Consider the following 18,630-nt stretch of genomic DNA (forward strand, 5'->3'; position numbering starts at 1 on the left):
GTACACTGTAACCCCTCACTGTAATGCTGTCATTCTGAAACAAGAAGAGGACTGGGGGGAGTGAGGAGCAAAGTGCTGACATGATAGGGAGAAGACAAGGTTGTACAACAGTTGGACAGATAACACAGAGACTATTTCACTCAATTACTGCACCCTAAGAATATAATCAACTCAGGTAGCCAGACACTCCATCCAGGATGCTAATGTAAAGAGAGCCATAGCAGCAGACAGACAAGATGATGCTTCTACAGAATAAAGTCAGGTCTCAGATATACTCCGTGGCTACGCCACTGCAGTAGAAAAACAGGTGATCCATCTGCATATTGATAGTTGGTAAGCTCAGTGCTCCGGGTTTCACATGAATAGTTCCTGCAACAAGGTGTCAGAACTGAGCCAGACCCATCTACTTCCTGCACTGTTGTTGAGCTAACAACAATCTCATGGAAATGGGCTGAACATGGTACAGAGATGCAAGAGTAGTCAGCTCAGAGGCAGTACCTCAAGATCCCAGGTAACTAAGTCCTTTTAGCAGCTACACTCTGCACAGCCCTTCATATCATCTGTAGTCCTGAAATTCTTCATCCTTGCCACTGCATCCCTACATCCATTGCATCAGCTGAAGGAAAAGTAGCAGTGCATCATCATGTCTTGGGTCAGATTTAGAACAGCTGGAGGAGGGTATAGAATTGGAGCCATGCCCTCCCATACCTCCCCAGTCCCAACAGCTATCACCAGGCCTGGGTGATGGCCATCTTCAGCTACTCAGAGACTTGATCAAGTGCAAAATGTTCACAGAAAGCTCTCCAGAGAAGAAACATAACAGAAAAAGAACCTTCTGAAAGAGAGGAAGCAAGCAATCCTTAGAAATGAGGAGGGGGGGAAAATACCTTCCACATTTAATAAGGAATAAGAAACTATGCATATACACACACATAGAAAATAAGAGAAAAAGGAGGCACAGACCATGTGCTGAATTAGCATTAGTCCATCTTCTAAAAGGCAATTATATTGAGATATGTGAGCAGAAACATTAGCCTTAAGACACACGAAATTCCCTCCTGTTAAGCACTGAGGTGGCTTCAGCTAGTGGCTTGTGTTCATTTACAGGCACTAAAGCCTCAGAAAATAAAGAACGTCAAGAATATTCAGTACTAAACAGACTATAGGGGTAAACTACATAAGAAAACACTGCAAAAGAAAAAAAAAAAAAAAAAAAAGACAACATAATATTTTTTCTGTATCGACAGTATGTTCCCAGGTATAGTATAGGGATTACATGTTGGCTAAAAAAAAACAAAAAGCTAGATCAGAAAATCACTAACATTTACAATCAATATACTTTGATACTTAAATATTACTGTGGCTAACTATATCAGCCAGGAAAGTTAATGGTTTCCCTCAGTCTCACAGATGATCACAAGACAGCTCCCCTCAAAATCACAAAGGAAATCACTAGTAGTAACCACCCCTTCCAGGCTGGTTGAGACATAACCACCCATTTTAGAAGCGCTGCATGTTACACCCTGTACTTCCTGTGAAATGCACGACTTACACAGGAATAGAACAGATGGTAGTTCTTAATAAAGATTAAAAGATCTGTTTGACCCATGAAAAGTTTGAAAGTTTTGGCTCAGAAGTATAACTCACTGTCCTATCTGCAAAATACTTGGGAGATTTTTTACCCAAAGTGAGATTGTAAGTATCAGCTAACAGACCCACTGTTACCTGTCAGCTACATTCAGATGTTGGTGAAGGAAACTAATGTTCTAACTGTTATAACAGCTTATAAATCATGGGAGGGTTGGGGGGGAGTGGAAGGGAGACTGTGAAGACTTTTTGACGTCAACAGTAAAGTTTCTCCAGTGCAAGGCAGAATTTGTGAAATGGGCAGTGTGCTTACATCTCTCCATGAGCTATCTGGTCAGTTGCTTTGGACTACTCACTGTTCTAGAAGATGCCTGGGAGGTATCTCCTCTACCCCCAGAACTTTCCCTCTATTTCCTCAAAGATCTGGGTCAAATGAAAACATTTCAGAACATCACCATCATAACAGTCCCATTTAGTTTGACATTACATATCCTCTGGTCTTTCGAGGAGTCAGATTAGAAACCTGAAAACATCTGCTGTGAGAAATCAACAGTAACAATGAACATTTAGCCCTTCAGATAGCATAAAAATAACTGGCTGTACATACAGAGTGGAGAACAGCACCATCAAAAGAGATTTGGGGGGTCTTGGTCAACAGTAAATTGAACATGAGTCAACAGTGTGCCCAGGCAGCCAGGAAGACAAACCATACCCTGGAGTGCATCAGGCACAGCATTGCCAGTGGGCAAGGGAAGGGGTTGTCCTACTCTGCTCTGTGCTGTGCTCACCCTGTGCACTGTGCATGGTTTGTGTGCCGTAATATAAAAATGTAGAACTATCAGAGTGCCCAAAAGAGGGCTACAAAGATGGTAAAGGGTGTAGAGAAGACATATGAAGAGAGGCTGAGGTCCCCTGCTCTGTTCAGCCCAGAGAAGAGGCCTCATGGCAGTCTACAGCTCCTCATGAGGGGAGTGGAGGGGCAGCACTGAGCTCTGCTCTCTGCTGACAGCAACAGGACCTAAAGGAACAGCATGGAGCTGTGTCAGGGGAGAGGCAGGTGGGGGTCAGGGACAGGTTCTGCATCAGAGGGCAGTGGGCATGGAACAGGCTGCCCAGGGCAGTGGTTGTGGCATTGAGCTTGTCAGAGTTCAAGATACATCTGGACAACATTCTCAGTCATATGCTCTGATTTTTGAGTGGTGCTGTGTGGAGTAAGGAGCTGGACTTCATCATCCTTGTGGGTCTCTTCCAACTCAGAACATTCTATGATTCTGTAAGAGAAAATCTAAGCAAGAGGTATTTACCTGATAATAATTCTCCCTGTAGATTGCACATTTATAAGGAATCACAAATAGACTCTATCCATCTCTACTCAGTTAAGATGCAGTCCAATCTGCCAGCCAAATATCATGGTAAAGAATTCTCCCCGTTCCTCCTCTTCATGCCAAAGACTGTTCCTCCAGAGCTGCAAAACTGAATTATACGAATATGCATATTAACTAAATGATTCTGTCTTTCACAAATTCTCTAACTCTTAATTAAGTTTTAGTTATTAATATGCTTATTCGTATAATTTAGCTTTCAGCTTTCAAAAAAAAAAAAATCTATGCTGGCAGATAAGAAAAAGCCTATGACAACAGTATGGTGATTCCTGCTAAACATATCAATTTAGTTTTATACCTGTGGAAAAATGGCTGCCTTCAGCCTCACCATCACACCTCAGTTGTTAATGCATCAAAACACGAGTCAAAAAAAAAAATCAGTTTGGCAGCTCCAACCTAAAGAAAAGTTCTTCTCATTCTGTAGTTAAAAGCTTTGGAAAAAAAAAGTGATTCTAGAATTGCCTTGGCTTTCTAAAAATCACATTGCTTCTTGCTAATCCTAGTCTCAATCCTCTCAGGTTTTCAAAATTAATTATATTTACCAAAATGAGCACTGAATTTAAAAGACTGAACTTTGATCCACATGGCTACGAAAAAATAACCAGAAATTGTTTTACAACCCCATACACCCGCAGAACATTTCACCTCTAACAACAGATCAGATAAGTATGAAAAAATTGTGTATCTCAACTCAAGCTTAAAAAAAGGTAGTATTTGAAAAATTTAAGTCATTGTTACCACTGAAATAGTTAAGGTTTTGAATTTCAAAGTTCAGTGTTCACATAGGAAACATCAAAAAAAATGTTTCCCCTGGTTAGAGACAATACTACTAGTTCCCAACTTGCAAGAGCAATTGTCTAGCACTTACAGTGTAGTAACCCATGATCGTGAGTTTATGCAAGTACAGTTAGCAATTAGAATATTAAGTTCTTAATCAAAAATACCAGTTTTAGGTGTTCTTTTCTCCTCTTGCCAAAGGAAGTGCTTGATGATCCAGGTTCTGATTCTTGGCCTCCTGTTTTACCGTTGTCATCATCTTCCTCTTCGTCATCCTCAAAGCACCATTCTGGTAGCTCAGGTGGTGATGGTGCATCATCTTCATCTCCGTAACGACGAAATAATTCCTTCAAATAGTCACCTTTGTAAATACCTGGTGGTCTGGCCTGAGCAAAGGTAGCCACAGCTGCCTCAATACTGGCAAATAAAAAATGGAAATTACTCTGTAACTTTATTTGTTAAGGCATAGCATGACTAAAACATACTTAAAACTTACCAAGTTATCAAGTACCAAGAATTCAGAAAAAATCCTAAAGTGACAATTCCAAAAACATTCATGATATTCAAAGCATCATGCTTCAATTGTGTTGATCATGTACACAAAATCTGCAGCTTGGTCTGTTTTATCTCTAGCTGCAGCGAAGACCAGTCTGCTGGTCATTTAGGTAAAACCTTCATTATTATAATTGTTATTATTGCTATAGAAAAATGAATGAGTGGCACATAGGTAAGTACTTACAGACCAAATTACAGACCACAAATCTAAATTTAGAAATCTTGCTATATAGGTTGGATACTGGGAAAAATCTCTTCTCTGAAAGAGTGGTCAGGTGCTGCAATAGGCTGCCCAGGGAGGCAGTTGGAGTCACTGTCCCTGGAGGTGTTCAAGAAACATTTAGATGTTTTACTGAGGGAAGTGGTTTAGTGGGAAATATTGGTGGTAGGTGGATGGTTGGACTGGATCATCTTGATGGTCTTTTCCAACCTTGGTGATTCTATGTAAAAGAGTAGAGAGATACCACAAAAGGTAAATCCCTTAGTTAGGCTTCTAGACAAGCACGAATGTTTAAGCTGGAATAAAAGCACATGCTACTTGCTGCAAATTTTTTACTTTCTTCTTAAATATGAAAATAGCCTATCACTGAAACAAGGAAATCATATAGGTAAAATTGGAAAAAAATATAGAAGGCATTTTTTTGCCTCATCTGTCCAGTATGAGACAGTGCCTGAGAACTCTGAGACAAGTATCCTGGTATAGAGAAAGCCACTTCCCGAGGACCAGGTAAGTTTAGTTCTCTCTTTGATCAAGAGCGCAGAACAAAGCATTTTCAGAAGTCAGGCTACCAGATGGTCATCAAACCTCAGAAACAACAGCTTAATAACCTGAGTTATTTAGAAAAAAATATATGTATATCTATCTTCCTCATTCTGTTTCTTATGACTTCTAATTTCTCACATACAAGACAATTTTCATTTTGGTAACATTCTTAAATTGTTTTGCACCTTCCAAAATCAACGCCATTGCAAATCCAAAACAACCAAAAGAGGCGGGGCCTGAAACATGTTCAGATTCGTCCTCCATTGTATCACAAGAACTCTACACTATTGTGGAGCATATGGTAACAAAAGTCAAAAGATCCAGGGCTAGCTTTCTGAGCTTGAAATCTGCTGAAGGAAAACATGCTCTGCAAGTTCCAGAAAGAGAGTAGACTTTGGGGAAAAAGTTATAGAAAAGGAAACTAAGGTTTCTGGTAACTAGCTGGAGGGCTTTCATTCTAGATGACCTTTCTTTAAACTAACTATAAAATACATCTCAGAATTCACAATGCATCAGCAGTACTCTGGTACCATACACTTCAGAAATGAATATGGATGGATTTTTCCATCAGGAAAGCCTTATTTCTTCACAAACAGCAGTGACTTATTTTAAAGGATGATACAGCAAACTGACTTTATCTTAATACAATGCTTAGCACTAACTTCCACCTTGCAGAAATCTTTTGCAGTGGACATTTTTATTAAGTGACATCAGGACACTCTGTTAAAATAATTTGACAGAGAAGAGCAAATTTACACAATCAGCTATTCGAACAAAGCGAACAAACAAAAATACATGGCTGCTAAGTTTTAAGGCCTTTCCCACAGAGGTATAGAAGTAAAAAGCTGCCTAAAAGCAGTTTCAAATAGATTTAAGTGCATTTCCTCCTCAGAACAAATGACCAATATCGAATCTGATTACTGCATGCTGCTTTTAAGTTGTTAGATGAAAAGGAAAGCAATTTTCTACTTTGTAAGAGTAACTATAATCACACTATAACAATCTTTGTATCTTCCTGCAGTCAGCTAAGATTCTGCCAAGACTCAGCCACCCACCGTTAATGGCATTCTGTCTCCACTACTCCAGTGTCTTTACTCCAAGTTTACCAACAGAAGACAACAACCTACTTCTTTGCAAACTGCTTGCATATACACATTAATCACCAAATAAATTCTATGTCCAGAGATATATCAAAAGAACAGGAGTGTATTTCTCTTCATTTAAAAGACCATACAAGAAATACCATCAAAATGCTGAAGGGACTTTGGTCAGCAAAACACTCTGCAAGTGACCCAGCCATCACAGAAACAGCATTTCATGAACACTACCAAACATGCAAAAATCAAGCTTATCAGCATGGTACAGCCTATTTTTTTTTTTTTTCCTTTTAAACTAGTAATATTTGGCAAAGATCTCTGGTGTGTATGAAGGCACCAAAGTTTAAAATCACTCAAGCAGGTGCTTTTGTAGAAACGTGCTGCAGACTTCAAACAGCAAGTTGGAAACAGCTTTGCCTTCCCCACCACCCCTTCAGAAGGGAACTTGTCCCTCTGTTGTTTCTCCAGCTAATGGCATCTTCCTGGAAGTCAAGAAATTGAAAAAGCCTACAACCAAACCTATGTGAAATAGAAGAAATAATACTTCAGGCTTCCCTGAACTCTGTGTTTTCACTCAAATCATGGGGCATGCCACTGGGGAGGGACCCAGCACAATCCATACGTTTCTAGAAGCCTTCACACAGCAGGTACAGCTGACTTTCACTTACCAGAACTGAAAAGCTTAACTGACCAAGGCTTAGCTACCAAGGTATGATATGAATAATGCTAACATAGGTTGTTTGCTCAAAATTAGTAGGAAGTTTCAATTTAAACAGTGAATACACGAGGATAGCTGCCAGGACAACAAGTGAAACATAGTGAAGATTCTTTAGTCCACAAATCCCTAAGAATTAAATTTCAAAGTTACCTCCAGTCCAGCTTCTCAACCAAGAAGGCACAGATGAGAAATCCAGTTCTATTGAAACCATGTGTGCAATGGACACCTAGAAGAAACAAGAACATAATCATTTGAAAGTATTTCCAACATACATAGTTGAGTTTCACAAGTGAGTTTTCTAATCATTCTACTCTCATCAATAACAAGTTACCTCCCTTCCTATCAAAACAGCACAGATTACTTAATGCACAAAAGCCTAAGAACAATTTATTATATCCTTCCTGCAAATTACCAGCATCAAGAACATAGAACACTTCAGTTTACTTCAGATCAAGACCACTAACTTAATCCAACTCAAATATGGCTAAGGCAGATGAGATCCAAAGTTGTTTGATTTGGATTTTGTTCTTTTTTTTTAAATGACTGCACAAATGCTTACTAGGAGACAATGCAGTCAAAGTTGATAGCTGTGTTTTTAATGGATTCAACAAGCTCTACATTATTTCACACCATCAGGCATAAAAATCATACCCAGATTTTCCTGTTTCAAACTTGAATGCAGTGTCAGTCTAAAATTCTAAGTCAGATTTATAATTACCATACTAAGGCTGGGCATTAAATTGGGGGGGGGGGGGGGGGGGAGGAGGAGGGGGAGGAAGAAAACTACAGACCACTACAATAACTTTGAAATACTTATTACATTTTAAGAAAAACACAAATTTTTCCTCTATTTTCCAGTGAAAGGAAGGGAGAGTCAAAGGCATCGAAATTCCTTTTTCCTATTCTTTTCTCCTATGTCAAGGCAACAGCACCATCTAGTGACAAACAAACCAAGCTTGAAATTTGTGCTACTAAAAGGCTATGAGGAATTCAAGCAAGACGACTCTTCCTCCCACTGCATCTTTTTTAAACAGCAAACACCGCAGTATTAAAGCTTCCACGAAAACCAAGTGCAATTATTAATTGGTCAATAATATGTTTTTTCAGCTGTGACTACAAAACAAGGTTTTATTAATTCACTTGGTCTCCTAACTGTGGCAGAGAAATAAGTCAACAATAATTCACTGGATGCTTATCCAGATCAATTTTCAGCATCTACCTTCTCTTCCTACAATCTACATCCACACTGCAGCAATTTATTTATTCTAAACTGGAGATCCAAGACCAAATACCTATGAAGAGCAGCAACTTTACATAAGTACACAGACCTCGACTGCATCAGAGCTGGTTTTATGACTCACTCCCCTTTCGCTCCAACATCCCTTTCTTAAAAAAGCAATGCAAAATCTGCTAGGAATTTCTTGGATTCACACTTTCTAACCATTAATAGCCATAAAAATCATAACTTGCATCAAATGAAATTAATTTTAGCTTCCTTATAGAATTTGTTCCCAGTAATCATTTCTCTTTTGTTTCTGGCTTAAGCAAAATCTTTGCATTTTGTTTCTTTGAAGTTGGCAGGCATGCTGCAGTCCTTCAAGTTGCAAAAATATAGCTTCCATCCTATAGTGTTCGAGTTGAATAGAAAATTTTGTTCACTTATCATCCGCATTTGAGCCTTTTTCGTATCAGGCACACAATTGCTATCAATAAGCCCTGCAGCTGTTACTTCTACCAAGAAGGTTAAGTCAATAATTTTACACACACAACAAAGATAAGTAGCATTTCAGCAATGAGACCAATGGCTTGGAAAGGAATGATTGCAGAGGGTGCAGAGTCCTATCACTGCTGCAGATTGCTTTCACTTCTGATAAAAACATCCTCCACTCTAAGTCCTCTGGAGCTCTTTCAAAAGAGGAAACAAAGCATTCAGACCCACAAACAACTTTTCTGTAACTCATGGAAGGAAAATGGAAAATCCCAATGTTTCATTTATAACACAAAAACCAAAACCACAGGTTATTTAAGAGATTTATTTTTTTTTCTGCCTCACAGAAGTGAACCAAAGGGAAGTGATCATCCCTCTGTATTCAGCACTGGTGAGGCTGCACCTCAAGGACTGTGTTCAGTTTTGGGCCCCTCACTGCAAGACAGACATTGAGGCTCTGGAGCATGTCCAGAGAGAGCAGTGAAGCTGTGAGGGCTTTGGAGCATAAGTCTTAAGGATAGTGGCTGAGGGAGCTGGGATTGTTCAGTTCAGGGAAGAGGAGGCTCAGGGGTGAGCTTATTGCTCTCTAGAACTTCCCAAGGGGAGATCATACTGAGCTGGGGGGACAGTCTCTTCTCCCATTTAACTAGCAATAGGACTAGAGGGAACAGCCTTAAGATGCACCAGGAGAGATTCAGGTTGAACATTAGGAAATACTCCTCTGAGAGAGGGGTCAGGCACTGGAACAGGCTGCCCAGAGAGGTGCTTGAGTCATCAACCCCAGAAGTGCTCAAAAAACCTTTCATTGTTGCACTGAGAACCATGGTTCAGTAGAGAAATATTGGTGATAGGGGGTACAGCTGCACTGGATGATCTTAGAGATCTTTTCCAACCTCGGTGATTTCACGGTTCTAAAGTCCTGAGTTTGGTGCCAACGAAGGTTACGGAGCAGACTGTCTTGAAGGAGATCACACAGCATGTGCAGGACAACTGCGGGAATCAGTCCTAGCCAGCATGGGTTCATGAAAGGCAGGTCCTGCTTGACCAACCTGCTCCTTCTATGATCTAGTGACCCGTCTGGTGGACAAGGAAAAGACTGTTGATGTAGTTTACCTAGACTTCAGCAAGGCCTTTGACACTGCCACCCACAGCATTCTCCTGCAGAAGCTGGCAGCCTGTGGCTTGGACAGGTTCACTCTTAACTGGATAAGGAACTGGCTGGAAGGCCAGGCTCAGAAAGTGCTGGTGAATGGAACTAAACCAAACTGGTGACCGGTCACTAGCGGTGTTCCCCAGGGGTCTGTGATGGGGCCTGTCCTCTTCAGTATCTTTGCTGATGACCTGGATGAGGGCACTGAGTGCACCCTCAGTAAGTTTGCAGATGACACCAAGTTGGCTGGAAGTGTCGATCTGCCTGGGGGTAGCGAGGCCCTACAGAGGGATTTGGACAGGCTGGATGGCTGGGCAGAAGCCAATGGCATGAGGTTCAACAAGGCCAAATGCCGGGTCCTGCACTTCGGCCACAACAACCCCAGGCGGCGCTACAGGCTTCTTGGAGCAGAGTGTCTGGAAGACTGCGTAGAGGAAATGGACCTGGGGGTATTGATTGATGCTTGGCTGAACATGAGTCAGCAGTGTGCCCAGGTGGCCAAGAAAGCCAATGGCATCCTGGCTTGCATCAGAAACAGTGCTGCCAGCAGGAACAAGGAAGGGATTGTCCCCCTGTACTCAGCTCTGGTGAGGCCACACCTCGAGTACTGTGTCCAGTTTTGGGCCCCTCACTGCAAGAAAGACATTGAGGCCCTGGAGCGTGTCCAGAGAAGGGCAACAAAGATGTGAGGAGTCTGGAGCACAAGTGTTACAGGAAGCAGCTGAGGGAACTGGAATTATTTAGTCTGGAGAAGGGGAGGCTCAGGGGAGACCTCATTGCTCTCCATAACTACCTGAAGGGAGGCTGTAGGGAGCTGGGGGTCGGCCTCTTCTCTCATGTAACTGGTGGTAGAACTAGAGGGAATGGCTTCAAGCTGCTCCAGGGGAGATTTAGGCTGGACGTCAGGAAATACTACTTTTCTGAAAGAGTGGTCAGGCACTGGAATGGACTGCCCAGGGAGGTGGTGGAGTCCCCGACCCTGGAGCTGTGCAAGGAACGTTTGGACGTTGTGTTGAGGGATATGGTTTAGTGAGAACTATTGGTGATAGGTGGATGGTTGGACTGGGTGATCTTGTAGGTCTTTTCCAACCTTGGTGATTCTATGATTCAGTTAGAGTCAAGACACGGTCCTTCCAATAATAGAACATTCCAAAACTCATGCAAGTCAGAAAGTAAATGGCTCAACACTAAAAATGGTGTTTTAGAAGTAAAATGGGTTTGCTACTTAATACATGTCACAATACTACCCCTATTTCTTAGAAATCCCTATTTCTGAAATATTGTCTGATGGCTGATCCCACTTACTCTCAGTTTTTGTATCACATACTTCTGCTTGTTCAAGGAAAAAAAAATACAAGTCTTTATACAATTGAAATTTCTATGTGAAACAAAGAAAGCATCTAAAACTAAATTGTGTGAAAAAGTTAATTACGTGCCCAAGTGTATCTCTCAGGCATTAACAAAATAAGATTCTCAATGGTATCCAGTGACAAGAAGAAATAGGCACAAACTGAAATACAAGAAATGCTGTTTAAACACCAGGAAAAAGCACTTTTCACTGTAGAAGTCCAACGCTTGATTAAAGTTGCCAGAAGATGTTGTGGAGTTCCTATCCTTGGAGAATGTCAAAAGTGGGCACCATCCTAAGCAACCTGCTTCAGCTGACTGCTCTGCAGAGGGGTGATAAGCTAGATGATTTCCAGAGGTCCCTTTCAACTTCTTCTGTTCTAAGACTCTATACAAATCCTAAGCTGTGTGAACATACAAGCTTAGTTTACCAAGCTCTTATCAATGGCACCTATGCAAACAACTGTTCTAAGTACTAAGTCAGACAGATATTCCTATTCAGCAAAGGCATAGAATTATCATCAAACAAGTGACAAAATTCCTCCTGCCTCTGGAAACTCAGCTGCACAGTAATCTCTCATCTCTGACAGTCTGCAGACAGAGTTAAGCATAGAAGTGCTTAACAGAAATCAGAATAAAACAGTCTTAACTAAAACTGAAAGCCAATCTTTTTTTTGTTGTTGTTCTGAGGAAAAAAGTCTTATGAACATTCAAATATTTACTATGAGACAATACATCACTGAAGAAAAACTTAGCCAAATATCTACTACCAGTTTCTACCAATTAATCAGCTGCTTTGTGAAATCTGCTGAAGAGTCTCTGATCAGTCAGCTATTGAAAATATTGAAAAGGACAGCAAGTAAGCCACACCACTGAGTGTCAAAACAACACTTAGGCAATGCACGATCTTCTTTTCTATCAGCAGAAGCTTCAAAAATATAATGCAGACAGCTTGCAGACAGTTCTTGTACATTTCTTCTGCATAAAGTAAACAGCTGTATTCAAATTGATGCATACAGAAACATACAGGTTTCTATAAAAACAAAATGCTACTTGAGTTAAAAAAATAATTGATCTATACATGCATAAACACTGTTCTGCAGAAATTCTTTTGTCACTGTCAAGAATAACAGACTATATAGGAAAAAAAATAAATTAACAGCAAAAACTAATGAAAATAGATTAGACATACCTATGAGTTCTGTGGGATTCTTTTCACTGAAATGTTCACAAACACGGATAAATGTTTCTGTATTCTCAGGTGTAGGGCACTCACCATGTCTGATTAAAAAAAAAAGATAGGAATCAGTGGCAAGAGAAGAAAAAAATCGAAGTGAAAAAACAGCAATTACTTCAGAGTGATCTTTCAAGTTAAACAACTAAAAAGAATACAGACCACTTACCCCTTACACTGAAGCTTTATATATTTAATCCCCTCTTTCTGTATATCGTTCCTATCATAGAATCTATTGGTGTTGGTCAAGTCTACCAGCAAACCCATTTTAACCTAAAAAATAAACATAAGTATATATTCAGTTCAGGTATTTGTACATAAATATTAATTTGTTAATAACAACCAAATTTAAAGTGATAGCAAACCACTGTTGCAAGTTTGAAATCTTTCAAATACTGTGTTGAGAAAACATCCATATAAGCTTCATTCTACTACCGCTCTACTACCTGTTCTTCAGGAAAGCTTGTGCCTGAATCAGCTTCAGCCACCAATTCAAAAACCTCAGTTTGTTTCTTACAACATTTCTAAGTAAGAAAAATTTGCTAATAGCAAAAAAATATCTGCTAAAGAACTATCTAAACATGTTAAAAGACATAACTTTATTACCTAAAGTCACATCAACTTTACATAAAATAACACAGTGAGAGCACAATAAGAAAAACTACCTACTGAAACTTGTAAGTATCCACTCATAAGAAAAAAACCTTCACCTCAGTTTCCCTATTTAGTAGAGCGCAAAACAAATGAACACGTTTTCAAGTTTAAAATAAAAATTCCCTTTATTTCCTAGGAGTTTTCTATTCAGAGGTGAAACATGAAACAATTTGAAATCTTGCAAGGTGCTGCAGGTGACTGAGCTGGCACAGTTCTTACCACACAGCTGTTAGGTGTACCTGAATTAAGGTTGCTTTATCCATTATCCTAATGTGTCCTTTGAGCTGTACGGAAGTTACCATTTCAAAATTCAAGACAGAAAACAGGAGTTCCTCTGGGTGACACCTTACACACAGCTCACCAGCAACATGCATTCTACTGACACCCCATTTAAGTTAACAAGAGAAATGAAACCCTTCAGATTTCATTAAAATTTTGCAACAGTGGTGGAAAACACTTCACTCCAAGCTCTGGGGAAACGCATTCCTTTAGGTCACAGATAAAGGAAACTGCAGAAAAACAGAGCAGGAAAACAAAGTTGCATGGCAACCCGTTGACTCGATGCTAGCCTTCTTCATTCTGTAGAATTTCATCCTTGGTTCAGCAAAACTTCTTCCAACCATAAACCTCCCTTATAACTACACAAAAAACAGCTCACTGATACACCTGTTTGCTGAAAGCATTCCTGGCTTCCTATTTGCAGAACATCATGCTTTCACTTAGGATCCTCACCATGAAATCAGACGCCTATTTAAAGAATGTTTACAAGGAGATTTAACAAAATCCTCATTCCGTTGTCTTTTTAAAAAGACATCAATAGTGCACTTAAAAGTACATTACCACTGCAGCACGTTACATGTGCAAAAACATAAAAGAACAGCACATCTTCAATATATTTAAAACTCCAGCACATATCCTTAACACGATTTTGATCAGTTTTTATTTACCTTGCAGTCAGACTGGCAATAGTTTAGAACTGCAGTAGGAAAAATTACAACTTAAAACACTGCTTCCAGACAATTCACAGAAAATAAATTCCCATCAACTAGAATACAGTTCAGACACAGTAGTTTTGCACAGATACATTAATCTGTAGACTCCAAAGGCAAATTTCCAATTATCTACAGAGCTTGTCATGCATGACATTCAAAGTTCTTGTGATACACTTATATTTTTATTTATCAGATATTAAAAAGTGTCATAACGTTGTGTCAGCAGCACTAAGTACTCCAATATCCTAATTGGTTCTAAATTTCTCCTCTCCTTCGTGGTTTACCAGCACTGTATATTTTATTCTGAATCGTTTACTGTGAGCATACTGCAAAAAAAAAAAAAATACAAGCACTTTGATAGCAACCCACCTGAAAACAATGTCACATCATCTGAAATCTCAAATATTTTCTGTCAGCTGAGCTGCTAGACATATGGACAGACAGCAGCATATTACCTGGTGATCAATTTTTCAGGGAGCACACAAAAGGCAATAAATTACTTTCCCTCTACTTTCAACAACATTTAGCAAACATCTCAAGGATTACTTAATTCACAAGTGAGGCCACACAAAATTCCCTGGTGCTACACTGTAGGTCCCTAACCCTGACCTAAGCCAACTAAAAACAACTGTTCAGAGTAGAATAACATGTTCTCACATCAGTATCTTTAGGTGCACGTACTGGACAGCAAACTAAGAAAAATAAAGGTAAAATGGTGAAAGATGAAGGAGTCATAGAATCAGCAAGGTCAGAAAAGACCTCCCAGATCACCCAGCCCAATCAGCCACCTACCACCAATATTTTCCTCCGAACCATGTCCCTCAGTGCAACATCTAAACATTACCTGAACACCTCCAGAGATGGCGTCTCCACCATCCCCCTGGACAGCTCGTTCCAGTGCCTGACCACTCTTTCTCTTTTAGAGAAGAAATATTTCCTAATATCCAACCGGAATCACCTCTGGCACAACTCAAGGCCATTCCCTCTCATCTTGTCACTAGTTACGCAGGAGAAAGAAGAAGCGGGCCTCCACTTTGCCACAACCTCCCTTCAGGAAGGTGCAGAGAGCAATAAGGTCACCCCTGAGCCTCCCCTTCTCCAGACTAAATAATTCCAGTTCCCTCAGCTGCTTCCCATAACACTTGTGCTCCAGACTCCTCACAGCTTTGTTGCCCTCTTTTGAACCCGCTCCAGGGCCTCAGTGTCTTTCTTGCAGTGAGGGGCCCAAAACTGAACACAGTACTTGAGGTGCGGCCTCACCAGAGCTGAGTACAGGGGGACAATCCCTTCCCTGTTCCTGCTGGCAGCACTGTTTCTGATGCAAGCCAGGATGCCATTGGCCTTCTTGGCCACCTGGGCACGCTGTTGGCTCATGTTCAGCCAAGCATCAATCAATACCCCCAGGTCCATTTCCTCTACGCAGTCTTCCAGACACTCTGCTCCAAGAAGCCTGTAGTGTCACCTGGGGTCGTTGCGGCCAAAGTGCAGGACCCAGCATTTGGCCTTGTTGAACCTCATGCCATTGGCTTCAGCCCAGCCATCCAGCCTGTCCAAATCCTTCTGTATGGCCTCGCTACCTCCTGGCAGATCAACACTTCCAGCCAAGTTGGTGTCATCTGCAAACTTACTGAGGGTGCACTCAATGCCCTCATCCAGGTCATCAGTAAAGGTACTGTGTGGGTTCTGTCCTGTCCAGAATTTTCTAATAGCATGGCCTGATCAAAAAAATAAAAAAAAATTAAAAAAAAGCACAATAACCTTCCTCCATGTTCTGCATCCTATCAATAATGTGGTTAGAGCAGGCAAAAAGACTGATACAAGAACCAGCTGTACGTTCCCTGAAGAGCTCTACACTACAAAGCAACAGAAGTGGCCCCACAACTACCTTCCTCCTTGGATTCTGCACAGCTCAGTTGGATTAATTGTTCTCTTATTTAAAATATGAAGCTAGGTATAGTGCTTACAAGATATCCTCAGCTAAGGAGAAAAAGTTATTTTTGAAATAAGATTAAGATTTAATGAAAATGATTTTAAAGCAGAGAATTTTTCATCCAGTTGCAGCATGGTAAGAAAGATATTCCAAAATGAGAATTAGTACTGAAGAAGACGCTGCATCATCCAGAAGGCTCAACAGAAGGAAAAAGAGTTGGTAGGAAAATGAGCCGTTTAATGAAAGCTAGAAGTTAAAGTGTAACACCATTTCATATCACAAGTTAACAGAGAGCTAAAAAAGTGCAGTTAATTTGTAAAGCACAGATTAACATTCTCCCCTTTCAAAGTAGGGGATACAATTCCACTTCAGTACTGAAAACTCAAAGCCAACTCCCAACTCCACTATTCTCAAATAGCAGCAGCTTCAAAGGCTTGCACCAGAAGCTTCCAATCTTCCCCAAACCTCTCCTGTAGTGAAGAGTTACCACTGAGATGTAGAAAAGCACAAAAATTAATTTCATATCAAAACATTTAAGCTCAAAGAATACTCGCACATTTTTCCTTTAACTTTTAGAGATTACTCTTCTGAACATATTCATTTATAGATTCCAGTCTCCTGATTGATACAGAGGATGAGGAGAACACTACAACATAATTCAGACCTAAATTATCAGTAATCATCTGGAGATATTGCATTTAATTTCAACAGGAGGATGAAATACAGCAAAGTATTTAAGAGGAAACTCAGAACTAGAGAACTTCTGTCCAGCTGATGCTTTATAGTTCTTACAAATCATTCACACATAAATGAAGATCCTGTGAAGTGAGTGTTTCTCACACAGTTCATGGAGCAGTACATCATACAGGTATCTGGAATAACTCAGCCACAGCTATGAAGCATGTATGGCATGTACATATACATAAGTGTTCGCGTGGCATATAGAGCATACGGCCTGAAATCAAAGTATCCAGTTACAATATTCCAAAATCCACTCAAGGAAATATTGGTACCACAGAAACTGAAGCAATTCAGTCACCAAGCTGAGGTTGGACTGCGCCTGCGTATGGTCTGATCAATCACAATTCCTACACATAGGAAATATTCTGATACCTGTATGCTCATCACACCTGCTTTGCTGTGCTCCCAAACACTGACATCACAGAAACTACCACAGTCATTCTGTCAGCCATGCTCTCATAGGTTTGCTCCTGGAAAATTCTTAGCAGAAGCTGATTTTTGAAGAACTACCAAACTAAACTAGCAACCCATTAGAAAAAAAACTACATTGCCATCCAACATTTTACATAAATCTCATTTTTCAGTCTTCCACACCCCACCATCATTAAATGACATGGCTTTGAAAGAGACTAAATTGTTGAGCAACTTCTCACTAAGGCACGTATATTTTTCTCACAGGAACTGTTGCAACACTAAAATTTTATTGCATTGCAACACAATGAAACTGGTTTTTTTCTTTTTTCTTTTTTTTTTTTTTTTCGCAATTGTAAAAGATGACTGAAGAGATGAAATAAAGCTGATCTCTAGTTTGAAATTGTCCCCTCTACATACAATAAAACTACAATCTTCATACCATCTCCACTCAGCCATACTTTGGCTGGTGAGCCCATGATTTCCTGTGCTTACAAAAGCCTTCTTCCTCTCACTGTTCCTCATTCCAGCTATCTCACACATAAAACACCTTATGCATTCACTCTTTTGTTGCTATGCAAATAAATAGGCTCCTCTAGATTCCCTTTATATGACCCCAGAAGTCTCTCATCAAACATCATCATCCTCAGGAGGGTGAAAACACACCACAATACATTGAATTCTCTTTGGTTCCCAGACATCTTTCTTGCATTTTTCATTTGAGGAAAGCAGTTTAAAAATGAGTGATTAATTGATCTGTGAAACCAACAACATGGCTAAGAACTGATAACCAGTTTTCCTAAAAGGAATACTGTGGCTTGAATTTATTAACTGCACAATAGTTCTTGTAAGTCCTAGCTTTTCATAGCAGAAATAAAACTTTTATGAAGCATAAATATTACTAATTTACCTATTCAAGAAAAATTATTAACAGTGTCACCAATTGCTTGTGCAATTTTTTTTTTTTTTTTTTTTTTTAAATGAGAACATTAAGTTACTGCTTCAGTACTGGCATTTGTTTAAAAAAAAAAAAAAAAGAAAAAAAAAGAAGAAGAAAGGAATTGCTGTCCCTTATTAAAAGAATGTTTAACACTGAGGTTTTCAGCAACCAGCTCTAAAAGAGAAAAGGAAAACACAGAGGAAGCTTGTTAAGGAAAGTTCCATCTTATCTTAAATGCTCAACCTGTACCTTCAAGTATGTGTTAACAGAAGTAACTAATCATGACCAAAATCCTGATGAAGTTTCTGATGAAACTTCTTTTTTAAGTGATAAATCAGTAGCAAGCAACAACTCAAGTTCTGAGGAAGTCTTTTAGGTTCTCAACAACTTTAAAACACTTGCACAATTTTATATTACTTTAAACCACGAATAGGCTAACTTTTAGAAAATTTCTAAGCATGCCCATTAAAGCTGATGGGAGTATCACAGAATCACAGAACTGTAGGGGTTGGAAGGGACCTCCAGAGATCATCGAGTCCAACCCCCCTGCCAAAGCAGGTTCCCTACAGCAGGTCGCACAGGTAGGCATCTAGGCATCCAGTAAAACACCACATTACGTAAAAGAGGAGCCCAAGTAGAACGTA

At 39.9% G+C, this 18,630-nt stretch overlaps 1 protein-coding gene across 3 annotated transcripts in view; it reads right to left on the reverse strand.

The window, feature by feature from the left end:
• Positions 1–18,630, reverse strand: part of RNGTT (RNA guanylyltransferase and 5'-phosphatase) — a 196,766-nt gene that overhangs the window by 172,611 nt on the left and 5,525 nt on the right. For all 3 annotated transcript variants that reach the window (XM_048937810.1, XM_048937809.1, XM_048937806.1), the window contains exons 3-6: positions 12,488–12,591; positions 12,277–12,365; positions 7,030–7,105; positions 3,914–4,163 (exon numbers count right to left, since the gene is read on the reverse strand). In XM_048937810.1, coding sequence (XP_048793767.1) covers positions 3,914–4,163; positions 7,030–7,105; positions 12,277–12,365; positions 12,488–12,591 — 519 coding nt within the window. The remainder of the gene's footprint in view (positions 1–3,913; positions 4,164–7,029; positions 7,106–12,276; positions 12,366–12,487; positions 12,592–18,630) is intronic.

The sequence above is a fragment of the Lagopus muta genome, chromosome 2, assembly GCF_023343835.1.
Source record: "Lagopus muta isolate bLagMut1 chromosome 2, bLagMut1 primary, whole genome shotgun sequence".
NCBI lineage: Eukaryota > Metazoa > Chordata > Aves > Galliformes > Phasianidae > Lagopus > Lagopus muta.